The sequence below is a fragment of the Cygnus atratus genome, chromosome 7 (assembly GCF_013377495.2).
Source record: "Cygnus atratus isolate AKBS03 ecotype Queensland, Australia chromosome 7, CAtr_DNAZoo_HiC_assembly, whole genome shotgun sequence".
Classification (NCBI taxonomy): Eukaryota; Metazoa; Chordata; class Aves; order Anseriformes; family Anatidae; genus Cygnus; species Cygnus atratus.
In genome coordinates this window covers 29,175,747-29,193,851 of record NC_066368.1, presented here as the reverse complement: position 1 = coordinate 29,193,851, position 18,105 = coordinate 29,175,747, and the positions used below count along the sequence as shown (strand labels likewise).

Below are 18,105 nucleotides of genomic sequence, written 5' to 3'. Positions count from 1 at the left end.
GAACAAAGTGATGAACGTTTTTCACAGAACCTGATGAATTGTACAATTGCTGCTAAAACCTTTGACCCTGAAGTTTTGACCTTCACTGCACTGCAAAACTTGGTGGGGGCCAGGAGGATTCGTTTTTAGAAAAATGCTACTACAATGATATTAAGGCCAGAGTTTTCCATTGCTAGGAAGAGACCTCAACCTTAGAATAAGCAATCACATGAATAAAAGCAATTGCTTTTCCCAGAACAGGACAAGAGAACTAGTTCTAAGGTACTGCTGCATAGTAATCTTAGACCAACAGCCAAACATTGCAGCTATTTTTCTAAGGATACAGCAATATCCAAAACCACTACTGCTTTGCTTTAAAATGCCTTTCCTGTTACAGAAACAAATGCAGGAAAATCCCACTTTTATCGACATGTCTGTCTTTGCTGTCTCACCTAGCATTGCCAGCTGTCCCATACAAACTCAGAGCACCACCTCATGAACAAATTTACAATGACATACTCCAAGTATCAATGCAAACAAAATGTTTTTGCAGCTGTTTCCTTTTGCTAGCCTAACACCCAGGAAGATTATAAATGAACAGCTCTGACATGCAATGGTATTCTTGGAAGTAGAGAACATCAAGATTTATGTGCTGGTTTTAGACTGAACATACAAGAACTGCTGTGAAAGATTTAAAGGACCTCTGCTCTGCACATGCCTACATGTCATGCAGCATCACTGCAACAAAGCAAGAAGCAGGTGCACAAGACTATCTAGTCCAGTCATGGTACTGTGTCGCCAAGAAAGTACATGCATTAGTGGTCTTTTTTAGTATATTAAAACAGATCAGCAAATGAACAGCACAGCAGAGAAGTGCTGGACAATGGGAGAAACCTATGCCAAATGTGAAGATAAGCACTTACATAGCAACTAGGCTTCAATACCTGGAAATTTAAAGTTGCAGAGTCAAAGGATACTGAAGATTTATAGCTCAGGGAAGAAAATACTCAAAGACAATACAAAGACAACCAAAGCATTATGAAGGTTCACCAAAACAATTGATGTGAAAGGCTTTGGAACAAGCAGCTGGAACAATACACTAATGGAAGGTAAAGAATATCTCAGCACAGAAGTAGAAAAGAGGTGTAGCAAAGAACAAGAATATGCATGCTCCTGTGCACACTGAGTTTTTCTATTGTTTTAGAAGAGACAAGAGTGAAATTATATATAACCTTTAAAAAGCAAAATAAATCTCATCACCACTTGCTACTCTGAGACCGAGGAGAAAGTCAGCTCTTACTGTTACTACTTACTGTTTCAAGGCACAGGAGAGCACTTGAATCATGTTCTGCTAAGGAACTGGACCTCAGGGCCAGAATTTTTTACGGGCATGTTCATCCAAATTCAGGGGCTTATAGTTAGCTTAATGTACTTTACTTCTCAGCATCTGCAAACAACCTTTCTAGTTCAAGACATCAAATAACTTGACAACAGAAATCGAAGACATCTAACCCCTGTTAGTACCTTTAAAATCTCAGTATCTTTCACTATTTTGTATTACAAAAACAATGCTGCAAAACATGCAAGACAATTGTGGTAACAGATGCTCATATTTTTCTCCCTGTAAGCTTTCTCCATCAACATTAAATTCCTCAGGTAACTTTGTATTCAAAACTTCCATCAAGTTTTTACTTTTATTATTCTCATGATAGTTAAACAGAAGGAATATATTGACTAGAAGTGAATTCAGTATAAGAGATGTATATAAAATCCATCTAGACATGTCATGCTCTACCCTGGCAGTCAATACCTGCACAAGACTATTCTGAGGACGGCTAACCAAAAAGAACGGTTGCCTCTAAATTATCATTGTCTATATACACAATCAAATTATATAATGCAGTTTTTAGCATACTTGCAGGACACAAGACATACCATGTAACAACCAGAGTGTGACCGGGCAATAAGTAGCTATTAAATTTTAATATGCCCAGTTTTCAAAACATTTCAAAACAGGTTTGAAGAATGAACCTAAAAGTTACACAGCTCACATTTATGGACATATTTACCTCTAAATATAACCCTTGCCCCCCATAGAAGTACTTCCAAAAATTTGCGGTCTCTATTAAGAATAACCCCAATTTTCTTTTCACATCAACATGGGCCATTTTCTAGAACTGTATCTGGTAATAAAGAAACAAACTGACAATATAAAATTTTTGAAAGAATACATTTAATGATACTTACGTGTCTATTCACTGGGAAAACCATGAAGCAATCATGAATATTAGATATTTTAAGTAGAGAGTAAAATTGCAATAAACTATTGCAATTAACATGGTCTTAAATTTCTGAGATCTTTTAATAGCTTATTTCCACTCTCACTAGTCTCTAGCTTATTCCAGCAACTATTCATTATATACCACTACATTAACAAAGTTTGTTAAGCACATTTATAGAAGTATTTCTTGAAAAAGTGACTAAGTATGTTCAAAGACTTATTTATGCTTCACAAATTAACACACGGTATCAGTTCTACTAAAATTTGTGAACTGTTAGAACAAAGTTCCTCCCTCAAGAAAATGTAGCTTACTTCTGCTTTCCACTGCAAGTGACATTTTGTGTTATTGCGTTCCAGATCGACAATAACTTCATGTCAAGGCTTTATCTACATTTATTCTACTTATATTAAACCATGCAATAAAGCATACAGCAAAGGAACTATTAAACCAGAAAACTGAGGTCTGATTATTAGAACTGGAACTTGGCTACAGCAGCAAAACTGCTGCCCTTTAAGAAATCCTGCCTTAAGCAGCTACTATCAATTTGTTTGTTTTGGGTTTTGTTTGTTTGTTTTTAATGTCTTCTCATTTGCTTTTAAGTTTCATGGAGTCATTCTGTAAGCATTCTGCCCAAAAACTTTGAGCTATTATTTACAAACAACAGTTCCTGAAAAGCAGTTTTATTTTGAACATTTGTCAATACTTTGCATTTTCTAATTCCACTATCAATTGTCTTGAGAAATTTCACATGTAAAGATAAAAATACTGAGAGGTTTATTACGTGTATACATATACATATATAAAGACACACCCAACCAGGAATATAGTGGTAAGCCCTTTTTTCTTTTTTTTAAAAAAAAAAAGACATTCTCCCTTAACCTGAATTAATTTCCATTTGACAATAGTATATTTTCAAGCAAAAGTACTGAATAAGTTCAAAGGAGTGTACTTCACTTTGATCAAAAAGATAATGGGGTTAAATTAATCCTTTACCTGAGATTTAATGTCTTAGCTTCCTCCCGTTCTCCATCTCCTCCAATATCTTTGTCTTACAAATTAGTAATACAGGTTGCTCAAACCGAAGCTTCTGCAGTTAGCAATTAACTTTTAATAGTTACTAATCTGTCTCTCAATTTACATTGAAACTGAGATTGGAAAAAAAAGGACCACCAAGAATAACCACTAACTTAGGCACAGTGTCAGTGTAGAAAAACATTATACGACTGTCACAGATGAAATTAAAGCCTGGGAAAAAGAAATAATACAAGAGCTCCAAAGACATAGGATAACAGAATGGAACATCAAGGACATTACACTTACTTACTGGAACAGAGGTGCCAGAGCAAACTAAGAGACAGTTAAGGTTATGTTCTCTTTACTTTGGGTGCTTTCTAGAGAAAATGTTGAAAAGCTCGGTCCCAACAGGAAAAAAGTGTTTGCTAGCAACCGCTAATCATACCACACGGTGGTATTTCTATCCTAGCACTAGATATTTAAAAGAATAGTTTTAGAGGGCTGGCAGGGGCGATTCTTCTTTACTACAATCTGACATCAAATAACTAGTGGCAGGGTAAAAAGGAAACTAGAATTCTAATCCATTTTTAATCTTCCAAAGAAATCTCTCGGGATTCTCTCTCTAGAAGCAGTAGCTGCAAGATTATGATCTGAAGACTATTTGCTGGTGACTGATAAAAGCCTTGTTCAAAGACATTTCCTTATTATTTAATATCAGAAGTGTTGCCTCCCCTCACATCATCTTAAGTATTCCATTGTTAAATTCTTCAAGGATCAGTAATGTTGTATAATTTAACAATGTTGTATAATGAAAGCAAATATGATCCATGCAACAACATATGGGAATGAACATGTCCTTTGTCAAAGTGATTTTCACCCACTAATTTTTTGAATAAGCTAAGTTCTTCAAATAAATGATTGAAAAAAATATTAACTTTTCTGTTGTTGCTGTTGTTTTTTACACTTAGGGACTGAGAGTTAGAATACACTGTTACTTTTCTTCAAACACGTGCACAGCAGCAATGAAACTTCAGCAACGAAAAACAGATATGAATACCTATGACTTGAAAATCAAGATAGGAAAATGTCTTAATGTATGCTTAGATATACGGCTTGGGCTGCCTGTAACATAAATAGTGCAAAATATGATTAAGCACAAAATTCTAAAATTTAATTATATATTCTAAAATAAAAGTTTGTAATAAACTTATAAATAAGAAAAGGTCAGCAACAGAATGTGTACGGTATGCACAGCAGTAAGGATATATGAATAGAACACTCATTTATGAGTATAATCTCTTAAATAAGGCCAGCCAACTTGTGTAATAAAATTAAGAATAAAATCGGGGAGTGAAATACAAAGTAATATCCAAGAAGGAGTAACAAGTTTTACTCACAGAACTCCTTCTCCAGGAGGTTTGCGTAAATTTATCAGCGCACACAGACGTTGCCCCTGAAGGTTTATGGTTGTCTCTCTGGCAGTTACATCTAGTGGCCTTAACCCCCAAAGAAAGAGAAAGGAGAATTTATTAGAAAACAACTAGGAAAGATTCTTGAAAAGCACCATTGAGGCCCAGAAGTCAATACCATGTTTATTTTGTATTGATACAAATAGAGTATTGGTCTAGTGTTAATTGCTTATCTAACATTTAATTCTCCAGGACTACATCTCCCTCTCAGGAGAGAACTTGAAAGATGTGGATCATACATATGCATCTGCACAAAAATGCAGTAATTGTAAATATCTGCAATTAATCAAGAAGATGAACAGGTAGGTAACAGTATGTTCAAAAGCTTTACTCAGTATATATCAAGACGAAATTGAAACACAAGTGTTTCTACCATTTAACAAAAGGAAGGTGCATGGGGACTGTTATGAAACTTATTATAAAATGAAATTTCATATCCAATGTCATAACACATCCTATAGTGTGAATTAAGTTTCACGACCATTAATTCAAAAAGGGTTATGAAAGCAGTTATAAATAGTCTCATTAGCCAAGGAAAATGGCATGGACTGCACAGGAAAATCACAAAGGAAAAGTTATTCTCATCACAGAAATCTATTTGTAATTTTCTTCTAAAGCCCAAAATACATTTAAGTGGCATCATACCCTCCCCTCCATTCTACTTTGTGGTTTTGATTGAGACAAGATCAATCAATGAGTTTCAAGTAAATTCAAAAAGCAATTTATCTAAAATAGCTTCAGAAAATGGCTTGAGAACATGGGACTATTTTGCAAGAATTGTCACACCAGACTAGTTTGCTGGAACCAAATGCAGAAATATACATGGCAAAACCCAAAGTTTACTTTGAACAGGAACAAAAAATGAAGAGGCATAAAATAATTTTGCTTGGGCATACCTGTGTTTATCTGGACATGATTTATGATAAGCGTCCCCTAGTTTCAGAGACGTAACTTTTATTTGGTCAATTTAATATTAAACAAAAAATCATGACTGGCCCTACTGAATTAAAGATCCCCACAAAAATAGTCAAAGTCAGAAGTTTAGCTCTCTTAAATCCTTTGTAAGAATTACCTATTAAACTTGTACTCTGCAGTACATACTTGGAATTTTGTTAAGCATTTAACATTATACTTACAAGTTGATGCTCTAATTGGTTGATTGTTTCATCCTTTTTCTTCAGTTCATCTTTAAGCTTCCTGATCTCATTCACCAAATCTTCTGTCTGCAACAGAACATTAGGCAATACGAAGTTTTCCATATCGGCTATACAACCTAACTCAACGCCTCTACAGGACATGCTACTTCAGGTGTTCACGGAGCCCTAGCTGTAATATTAGCACATGCTTTCCTCATCTTTTTCACTTGGTGAAGTGGGCTGATAAATACAACTAAGAACAAAGAACCTTGACTAAAAGTCTCTTTTAAAGAGAGTTTAACCAACTCCCTACATTCACAACGTGTAAGTAAATCAGCTGCAATTTCAATACAGATTCGTCTGTCATTCAAGAAACTGGTGTCATGGAGTTAAAAAAAAAAAAAAACCTAACCATTAAATACTGCCTCTAGTAGTATTTCTGTTAGTAATAGAAATATTTGGACTGGTATTATTTAACATCTTGGTTGGCAACATGGTCAGTGGGATTGAGAGCACCCTCAGCACGTTTGCCAGCGATACCAGGCTGTGTGGTGGTGTTGACACTTCGGATGGAAGGGATGCCATCCAGAGGAACTTTGACAGGCTTGAGAGGTTGGCTCGTGTAAACCTCATGAAGTTGCTAAGCATAAGGTCCTGCGCTTGGTCAGGGCAATCTCAAACATCAATAACAGGCTGTGTGATGAGTAGATAAGAGAGCAGCCCTGCAGAGGAGGGCTTCGGAATATTGGTGAATGAAAGCCCAAATGTGAGCTGGCCATGTGTACTTGCAACCCAGAAAGCCAATTGCATCCTGGGCTGTATCAAAAACAGTGTGGCCAGCAGGTTGATGGACATGATTCTCTGTCCCTCTACCCCACTCTCGTGAGACCCCACCTGGAGTACTCCATTCAGCTCTGGGGCCCCCAGAATGCAAACAGCAGAATTGATTTGAATTCATCCTACTAGGAACGGACAACTTTAAATCATGCAAAGTTCAGAAAATTTAAAAAAATTATATATATGCAAGTTTGATTTAAAAAAAATTATTTCTCATCACATGGTAATTTTAACGTACTTCACAGCTATGCCATTAAAGCTAGGCCATACATCGAGGGGTGTTCTTTCATTCAGTAGCATACATCTACTCTTTCATTTTCACTAAGTGTTATTAGTTACTGCTTTAGGACAGCATCCAGATGGATTTCTTGTGCAGTTTTTCTAAACCATATGCTAACTTTAATTAAGGAAATGACAATTCAAAGTGTCAGCTAAACCTAGCTTTTGTTTTTTGCTATGAAGTTAAAAACCAACATATTTTCCTTTAGAATTTAAAACTAAGATTGTGAGGGAGACGGCTGTTGAAGTACAAGTACAACTAACATATCAGACAAACAAGTCTAAAGAAAATAAGTCCTAAATGAACTGTTAATAATGTAGAAATCAGGATTGTTAAAGGATCATGCATATAGATCTACGGTTTTGGCAAACCTCTTAAACCCTGAAATCAGGATTTGGACAAGTGACCTTCAAACAGAAATTGGATTCTAAGTGTTCTTCCCTTTCAAAATATATTTTCAACTTCATTATCTCCTCAACAAGTATTATTCTCCTACTGGAGCGTAAGATTAGTGATCTTTCTATATTGACTTCACAGTAAGAGCCTCCAGTAATTCAATAAAATTTCAACACTGTAGAAAGCACAAGTCTGTGATCATAAGAGATGATCCTTTCTGGAATAACCATTGTGATTACTTCTCTCTTTAATACCCATTTTAAAACAATAAATACAACTTTGATTTTGTGGGGTTCATTCTGTTCATTTTTAAGTTCTTATGTTTGCTATACCTGCAGTATTTCAGGAAAAACTTGCTTTAGAGGAATGATATTCTAAACTGGAGCATAAGTCAACAGAAAGTCTCATGAAATAGAGCATGTAACAAAAATTATGGTATGATTACACTTCAAAGCAAAAATTGTCATTAGCAAAAATTGTCTTTTCAAATTCTAACAGTTATCAAATTGAGAAAAATCTTGAAAGATGTTACTCTACAGTTTAATTCGCCACAATTGCTACAAGTATCAAAAGTTATTTTTAATTATTTAAACTGTACTGGTATTAGTATTTCCGAAGGTCAAATAAATCCTTTCATTATAACAAAATTTGATTTGACAAAATAGATGTGAATAGATACAAGAAACATTACTTCAGTGATAAAAATTAATTTTGTTTTTACAAACAAGTTCGTATCTATTCTGGAGAGTAAATCAGTGTAATTTACCTTAGTGTAAGTTGACTCAGGTTCTTGTGGTTCTGGACTGGATGGAATAGAGAGCGTGATGTCCTGGAGTGACACATTCTCATCATTCTAAGAGAATAAAAAGAAATCATCAAATTACTTATTGGAAAAAACAAACAAAAAAAACATACTCTTTCCAACTTTCTTTCAAGGATGTAGATAGACACATCACCCCTGCAGAACCTGCAACAGTGTCTGACTTCTCTCACTGTGAATTTTCCTTTCTTGCTGTTGTTTCCATCTGATATGAAAGCGTGCCTTGCAACACACATACACTGCCCAAACAAGGGCCACAAGCAGCCCCTCTCTCCTCATGAAGCTGTCCAAGTAGCTATGTCAAAATGTATTGATTTTGTGCAAATATTGGCCATTATGTTTTTGTTTTTTAAATCAGGAAGGAATAGTAATACTACATAATTCTAAAAGCTTCATTTCCTTCAGTACCCATTCTAAAATGGATTGGCAATAGAGTATACTTCGACTTGAAATTCTGAACTAGAAAAGCAATATTTACCACCATGCAGTTTAAGACTAAATTATTTCACAGCAAAAAGAACTGAATATCAATTATGAAAACTGGAACCATGAAAACTGGAACCATGAAAAGGTGTTCTTCACCCCTCTAATGACAGACAAATTCTGAAATTAATCAGAGCAAGGAGAAACAGAAAGAACCAGCAATGACACCAAAGGATAACTGCTTAGGTATGTCCTTAAACACCTACACTGCCATGACAAAAAGTCTTTGAGTAAAGACCTCACTGCCTAGGATTGCATTTGTAGAACATATTGAAACATATTTATGAGATCAACATGTCTCAAAACCTGTCTAAAACCACAAGCCTGAGCCAGCAAAGCCAGCAAGTCCCAAAAAATCACAAGAGTAAAACTGCAGCTCAAATGCTAAAAATCAACTGAGGGAAAAAAAAAAAAGATATCCCTATTTATGTCCTTTATATACATGAGGAATGTATCTGATTTTCTTTTATTCCATAATAAAATTCTTATAAATTTTTAATTAAACATTAAAGAGATTGACCAGATGTAAAAAGTAAAAAATTAATTTTGTAATTTTAAACCATTTAATCTTTACTTTTTTCTAGAGGCACTGATTACTTGCAGCCAAAATATGCAAAACCATCACCAAACTTAAAGACAAGAATACTAAGAAGAGGCATACAGTTCCAAAATGTTTTCATCATACTAAAGACAGTTAAATTAACTTCCATTACTAAAATATATATTTTAAACCATCTTGGTCTTTGTTTTTTTTTTGGTTGTTTTGAGCAAGACTATCCAGCTTTGTTGTTGAAGGCTTCTGAGTCCTTAACATAGAATGTATCTCAGCTTACGCTGTCCAACACATTTTAGGTCAATTCACAAGTATCTGTTTGTCCATCCCAGGCAGACTGCCAGCAGGTGACAGGCTGATGAAGCAGTAATTTGCAGTCTATAGTTCTAATAGCATTTGGAAATATTTTGAATTGTTCTGCCCAATGATGCATTAGAGATAACAACCTTATTTAAGCCCAAGCATTTTAGAAATGCTAAGGGAAGGGAGCAGCAATCAACAGATTTAATCAATTTTTTATTTATTTTATTTTTTTTAACTATTCAAATATTTATTATAACTACTCAAATACAAGCACTCAGAAAAAAAAGGTGCATCAGACTGTCACAGTTACATTTGTGACAGAGTAATCACGGAGGGGGAAAATACAGAACAAAACAAACTTACTACTTAGAAGTATCTCTCAGATTTTAAAAGCTTTCCAACTGATACCTCTGCTATACCAATACAGTGCACAAAACTGGAGAAATAAGACATTCGCAGCAGTAGATTACGACCTTATTGCAAAGAAAGCAAGTCAACAATTTCCTGGCAATTAAATTAAAATACTCAAGCCCTGTGCTTTACCTGACTACCAAAGAAAAAACTATGTTCATCTGCATTAATTTCCTTACCATTGCTTTAATTATCTTATTACATACAATTAACACAGCGCAACTGGAAAAAAAACACAGATCTAACATCATCAGTGGGAATTTAAGTACCCCTTTGTGAACATATGCTAGGACTGAGGTATAAATATTTGGTTTTGCTGTTTTTTTCCTAATTGCGTTGCTAAAATGAGGTGGGGAAGGAAAACAGCATGAATAAGGCTATCCATTTACAAAGAGAAAGACTGAAATTAGAACAAAGCAGAATTTGCAAAACAATGCAACTGGTTATATGCATGTTATTTTTGGTAGCCTAGAAATAACCCATTAAGACATTGACTTCAGAAAACTTGGAGAGAGCATATAATTTTAACCCCTAGGTAAAATTATGATGACAAACTTTAAAAAAAGCTTATCATCACATTGCAATTACCAACATAGAAAGCTACTGGGTTGTGTTTTTTTTTTTTTTCTCCAACAGTACAATACGTAATTATACCATAAACATACATTTAGAACAGTTGGACTAGTCTCATTTATGCCAAATATAAAAGATGCTTGCAAAAACAGCAACATATCAAGAACAAATGCTTACCAAAGGCATTAAAAAATAAGTTGTTTGAAAATATAAGCAAAAATAAAGCATTTTTATTTCTTCAGCAGAGGATTGCTTTTGTATAACAGCAGAATTAAAAGGAAAAAATAGTTAATGTTTGTAACTATTTCCTAAATTTAAAACATTGCAACAAGACCAACAAAATACATACAGTTTGGCTTTCCTGTTACACTTGTTTTTAAACATTACTGTCAGTTTAGGTGTGAAAATAGACTTTAGTATGTAAACTGACGGAGGAATAATGCTGTAATATTCACAATTAAATAGCTATGTAGGAACAGTCTTTAGTTAGAGATTAATTTTTTAACCTGATATAAATTTATGCATATATTTGCATGTACTATTCAATCATGTGTGCTCTCTTAAGTAACTACCACGTAATGTTGCAATGACCGGTCAATTTAGCATCCTTTTCTTGACGCTGTATCAGCAATACATCTGAATCACTACCTGTCTATAGCGATTTTCAGTTCAATCATGTTTACTGGACACTTTCTGCTGGACTTGAGTCAACAGCATATACTGCAGCTTGTGGCCATTTTTGTTTGGTCCCTATGTCATAAATTGGGGGTCATCACATGACTCAAGATATATTGTAAGTGGTTTATAACATTCAACAGCAAGACTTAAAAAAATCCTTAATTTATTAATAACTACTTAAACTAAACGGGTAAAAGTGGTGGAATAAAACATGCATAAACAAATTTCCTTCAAGCATTAAGAATATTCAGACTAAAAGGTTGTTCTGAAAAAACCTTGACCCCTAACTTTTCGAAAACAAGTATGAATAAATGTTACAGCCTCTTTAACAACATTTTTGTATTTCTCTGCATGATATTGCATGAAAGTTTGGTTTTAGTTAAATGCACATGCAAAGTGCAGAAAACGTGTAGAACTTCTAAAAGAACAGAGATGAGAAGGCAAAGGGGACACTGTCAAAAGAAATCTTCCATATTGCCTTACAGGAAAATAAGCTCCGAGTTTGAAGACATTAGTTGTTTTCATTATACTACCATATTTTAGATTCTTCTACTAAAATAAATTTAATCCATTAGAAGCAAATGCATTTTCAGCAACTGTCTTGTAGATCTTAACAACATAAGCTATGTTTTAACATGCAGGATTTTAAAAGAATATGCTACCAATAACGTAACAATAATTTCATCTTGAGAAATCTTGGAGCATTCCAACAGCTAAAGCTCATGAAGAAGCTGAAAAATAATGAACAATTTTTTTAAAGCTTTAATCAAGTTCTAGCCTTTGATTCCTACGTGGAGTACAGATGATTCCAAGTTTTCTATACTACAAATTGCTCATTTGAAGAGCCTTATTTGCTAATTTAGCATTTTTGTAATGGTGCAAGCAGAAAACTCACCAAGTGTTCAGCAAGTAGGGGGTGCTATTCACCTGCTTACTACTTAACGTTTTACTGTGCATTTGACTGTAGTTTTACTGAAATATTACCATGAATGTCAAACACTTATAATGACAGTCCAACAGCTAACAACCAACAGTTTAAACCTAAGATATACCATTTTTTATTTGCTACATTAAATATTTCTTTAGTTTTGTTTCTTTCAAGCAGTTTCAGGAACATCAGGACTAAAAAAAGTGTACCCTAAAAAAAAGCCCACCAAACAAGCTTCCAAAGCACTATACTTACCCTTCCCCTAAAGGGCATTCCTACTGCACATGTCACCAGCAGCCCGAACTCTTATTTCGAATCCAATCCCACAATTTACCACCGGTTATTTAACAAAGTAGTAAGTGGGTGAGAAGGGTAGCTTTTAGCCAATGCAGCATACAGGAATAGCCAATTGGCTCCTCTTAGACAAATCCACCCATAATCTCTTTCTAGCACTGGTAAACACCCGTACAAGCCTGCAAATTGTGTTTTGTCCGGAGCTACAGATGATTCGATGCATGCAGGAGATGGTGGGAGACACATCCAGAAATAGCAATTGTGCTTCGGAAAGGAAGCTGGTTGTAAAAGTTTCTTCAAGTCTAAGCAAACAATTCATTTTCCTTCATCTACTCCATTGCTGACAAAATTGTAACAGGTTACAAGGGATCATTTTACCCAACTGGACTTGTGAATTCCCATCCATGAGTGCCTTGAGTTACAGAGCACACTGCATTTAAACGGCTACAACAAACTTCATATCTGCCTAAAGTGCAACATCCCGTAATTCCCAAAACTGCTTCCGTGCCTATTTCAAGACAGTTTCCTAACCATTTAGGTATGGTACATTTATTAAGCTGATTTATAAGCCTTAGCCACAGCTTTCTGAAGTTTGTTCAGACCTGGTCAACCTAGGGACACACGCTCTATATTTCTCGGTGCGACCTCATTTTAGCCATGAAAACAAAGCAGTTTCTTCTCACGTTGGCAGTTCAGTAAACACAATTATTTTTTATGACAACATACATATTCTATCCCATCTTCTTCACTCTCTGGTTGGCCGCTGACTCTCACAGGCTTCTAATATACTTCATTTTATTTCATTTCTGACTTGTTCTTCTCTTTGTGTAGCTCCTCACCGAATTTCAGTTTATTCCTTCAACTGGCTGAACCCAGGCTAGACTTTGTTTCATTTAAACCACTGTCTGCCTAACCATCTACTATTATTCAGCTTACTGATCACCTTTGCACTACACTTAATCACACTGTAGCATGATTAAACATTTTAAAAGTTACTTGAGGCTTTGGAGTATGCCTTGCATTAGTTTCTCAATCCTCAGCTCCCCACATTTTTCTTTGTTTTCAATTCAGTCCCTGCTGTGAAGAAGCTGAAAGCTCTGACTATTACTCTTGTCCATGCTTCCATCATGCGCCCAGAAAAGAGTAATAAAAATAAAATTAGCAATGCTACATTTTGTGCTGTGTTCTAAATACTGCAAATTCCAATCAGCACTTTTTTTCCCCTACAGAGCACTAACTTCAATCATTTTATCAGTATAAACAAAGATCTTATTCTATCAATGCCATATGTAATCCATTTTCCTGTAAAGTAGAAAGCAAGGATTTCAGAGAAGAGTTAGCAGATAAGCATTTGGATGGATCCTTTAAAATTCACTTGGCAACTGGAAAATCTGCTACGTAATACAGACCATGCATCCTGAAACAGATTTGAGCACAAGGTTTCTGCGAATGTAACAAAGTTCTCAAACAATCCTACATTTTTTCTGTTGTCATTTCTAGTGACTAGACATAACTGTTTATGTTCCATTTATATTAGCAATAAGAGGCCGCAGGGTATATAAATGGTAATCATCACCAGTTCCCAATATGCACAAGCCTACAGCAGTAACTAGCAGATATTACTAGTGCCCCATACGTTTTTTTCATGTCTCTTAGAGAAGCTTACAGTTTCAAAACACACACAAAAGACAAAGAATGACAGGCTCCAGTAAATTCTGCAGTTCCCCTGCTGAGTAGTAACAGGGAAGTAATCCCCACGTTTCCATGACAGTAGCATGTTCCAGCTAGGAATTTATTTCACAGAACAGCCAAAGTATTAATAAAAAATAAGCAAAATATTAATGAACTACTTGTTTCCGTCTCAAGGTGAAGCAAAATCCATTAACAATCATTTTAAAATTCCAAACTCCATCTAAACATCTTTTTAAGCTGCTGTGGAAGATCTGGTATGCCATATTAAGTAAGTTGCTATACACCATTTTAACAGAGAAAGATTTTTTACCTCATGAGTAGTTTTTAACTACACAATTATTGCTTTTATAGCTCATATTCAAATGTGTCTGTACTAGTAAAAATTACCAGATTCAGATAATGGTTAAAAATGTTAACATTTCAGAATAATCACTAAGCCATCACACAAGTAATGTTCAGAGGTCACAAGATTCCTAAAAAAAAAAGTGCAGCTTCCAAGAAAAAAAAAATCTTTTACATGCATTTTCAGAAAGAGTCCAATTAGTTGCTGACATATATGCAATTGTCAAATAGTTAAATAAATGAGATGAACTACTTCATGATTAAGAAAAAATACAAGTAAATGCAGATGTAAAGAGAAAAGAGCAACACATACTTCAAAGGAACTCAAATGATATACAAAACTAATCCCTCAGCAAAAATATAGACGCATTTAACAGTTTTGCACTACATATTTTATCTTTCCATTCATACTTCTTCATATGCTTCAGATAGTCATATCTGATGCTACACTGAAGATGTGTGCTTGAAAAACAGCTTTCATGAATAGAAAGGAAATTTGGAAAGAAACATTTTTATAAGCCTTGCCTCCCCAGAAAAGGGCCTCACAGATCTCACAGTTCGGTAAACTGCTTCATGTTTTAGTCCTCCTTAAAATATAAGTACTTATTTGAGATAAGACAAGTTGAGTGGGAATCTCTGCTGCCATTCTTGAGAGGAATTACTACAGACCGTGGTCAGTCCTTCCTTTGATCAAAGGCTCCAGTGCTTCTTAAATAATACAATCCTTATTTAAGTAAGGAAGCTCTAACACATTAGTTTTGCTCAAGCTAGAGCAACAAGTTTAAGAAATTGAGGAGGAAGATGAGGAAGGAAGTAATCTTTAAGATCAAAACAAAACATTTTTTATTAGGCATGCAAATGAACTATCTTAGTCAATATTTAACAGGCATTAACATTTAGATGTCAATTAGTTAAAGACTGCTTACAACAAAAAAGTTAGTGCTTCAGTTAAATTTTAAGTGAGAGCATACACCAGTAGCTCAACATCTCTCCATAAATAATTAAAACCACATTTAGTATGAAAAGAAGGTATATTCTCCATACAAGCTGGTATAACATTACTGGAGAATCCGAAGTTTACACTTACCACAGTGAAAATTTCAAAACTCCTGCATGAGATAGACCCCTATTCTCTATTTCACTGTTTGATTTAAGACACAATGATGGCACTATGTGAGAAGCAAGTAGACAGCATGTGTACTGCTGGCATTGTTATCCTGCTCACAGAATTTGGAGAAGACCAGACTACTCTAATAACTACTTATTTTTCCAGGCAGAACTCCGAATTCAACACAAATCCCATGCTGCTGTAGCTGTTACTTGACAACGCTTTAGATACGGTTATGTAAGCTACAGCCACAGCGGTGAATCTAGTACAGCACATCCAGTCTCCCTAGGAGTCTGCTTGGTATACACTCATGTGCTATGAGCTGTAGCATGGCATGCCACGGTTGGTTAGATAATCATGCAAGTTTATTTACATCTATCTTTAAAAATAAAAAAACTACTCTTCACACCTGAAACCTGACTACGGTTCTACTCTCCCCCAAATGAGAACTATTGCTAAAATACCTCAAAAAAGGTAACATTTATACATTTTAATATACTTACATATATATATTTCATTTATATATTAATATATGTTAAAAATATTTCACCTATATAAATATAGGTGAAGCAAAGACAAAACTTTTGCTTCCTTTACTAAAACTATTGTTTGAAAGGAGTTCTCACTCTGCATCTTGCTTTTTCACATATTTTAAGAAGCAGCCTGTCATATGAGCCTGACTGAGATCAAGTCCTAGTTCAGTGTTGAGACTGCTAAAGTTCATGTAATGTTTTCAAACTTGTATTTGTTATTCTTAATCAAGCAAAAATACAATATTTTTATTCATTGCTGTTATTACAAAACAAATCAAGCTTTTAACTAGAAAAGCAACTAATTTTAAAGAACATACACCTTAGGAGTAGCTACTTGTCTCTTCTGTAACTTTTTTTTTTTTTTTTTTAAAAACAAGGCTTGAGGCAAGGCTCATCTTTTATCACTTTCCAGACAAGCCTGACTATTATAAACTAGGGCAAGATTTAAAATACCACATTCTGCAAGGCCACATGCTATTTGGCTATAACTTGCACACCTTTACACAATGAGCTACAAGTATACAGATCATTTGTCTAGTTGTTTAATTGCCCTTGTGTCAAAGTGTTGTGGTTTAGCCCGGCTGGCAGCCAAACACCACACAGCCGTTCGCTCACCCTCCCCCCTCCCTCTCCGGGATGGGGGAGAGAAACGGGAAAGTGAAGCCTGTGAGTTGAGATAAGGACAGTTTATTAAGACAGGGAAAATAATAACAATAATAATAATAATAATAATAATAGTAATAATGTGTACAAAGTGATGCACAATGCAATTGCTCACCACCCGCTGACCGATGCCCAGCCTATCCCCGAGCAGCCGGCCCCCCCACCCCAGCTAGCCACCCCTATATATTGTTCAGCATGACGTCAGATGGTATGGAATACCCCTTTGGCCAGTTTGGGTCAGCTGTCCTGGGTCTGTCCCCTCCCAGCTCCTGCTGCATCCCTAGCCTGCTCGCTAGCAGGACAGAGCGAGAAGCTGAAAAGTCCTTGGCTTGGTGTAAGCATTGCTCTACAACAATTAAAACATCAGCATGTTATCAGCGCTCTTCTCATCCTAATCCAAAACATAGCACCCTGCCAGCTACTAGGAGGAAAATTAACTCTGTCCTACCTGAAACCAGGACACAAAGGCATTAAGAGCTCTGGCCAAGAAGTTCCCTGTTATCTCATGTACTAATCACTTGCTCAAGGCTGCTGGGAGGCACAGTTTATGCAGCCTACTGCTCAGACTTAGGCTTTAAGAACACATCCTCCCTCTCTGACACTTTGTACAAGAGTATTTCTGATTTTGTCAGTGGAAAAACATCTCCAGTGTTCTGTTACCACACGAAGCAAATATTCACATTTCTGAAAGGCAGAGTCACATCCTTCAATTAGCCTCGAAACTGATTTGCTTTTTATTTTGTTGTGCTTTGTCTTAGTGTCTTACTTTTAAGGCACAAAGTTGTTTCCATTATATTATGCTGTTAGGAAGCAACAACAATAAACCTAGTATTAAAGAAAACATCATGCACACTTTTACATGCTAATCTGTAAATGCATCTAAAGAGGAGGTCCTATAGATTTCTATTTATTTAAAGACAAAGGAATTTTTGCAGCTGAAACCTTATACTTTTGCAGAATGATCCAGTAGTTTATCAACTCCAACGATTTGCCAATTTTTGAGGTTGAATTGAAAAAGGCTCCTTAAAAGCTTGTGACAATACACTGGAAAGGTTAAGGTTTAGTACTTCCAGTAGAGATGACCTAGCAGGATTTGCTACGCTTCTTGCTGAAACACCGAGAAATGATGAAAGGTTGCTTTTGTAGTTTTGTTTGTTTGTTTTAAAAGGAAGAAGCTATCGCCATTGACTTACTGAATGCAAATTTGTTCAATGTGATAGATTTTTATTTATTCATTACTCCTAGCCTTCTAGGACTTTATTAAATAAAAGCCTGTCATCACATCCACTGATTTAATTTACCATTATTTCCACAGAGGAGCAGAATCCTAA

The 18,105-nt window shown here is 35.3% G+C and overlaps 1 protein-coding gene across 18 annotated transcripts in view; it reads right to left on the bottom strand.

The window, feature by feature from the left end:
- Positions 1–18,105, bottom strand: part of CCSER2 (coiled-coil serine rich protein 2) — a 152,480-nt gene that overhangs the window by 17,107 nt on the left and 117,268 nt on the right. For all 18 annotated transcript variants that reach the window (XM_035540037.2, XM_035539983.2, XM_035539993.2 and 15 more), the window contains 3 exons: positions 8,160–8,246; positions 5,881–5,967; positions 4,673–4,771 (listed from right to left, as the gene is read on the bottom strand). In XM_035540037.2, coding sequence (XP_035395930.1) covers positions 4,673–4,771; positions 5,881–5,967; positions 8,160–8,246 — 273 coding nt within the window. The remainder of the gene's footprint in view (positions 1–4,672; positions 4,772–5,880; positions 5,968–8,159; positions 8,247–18,105) is intronic.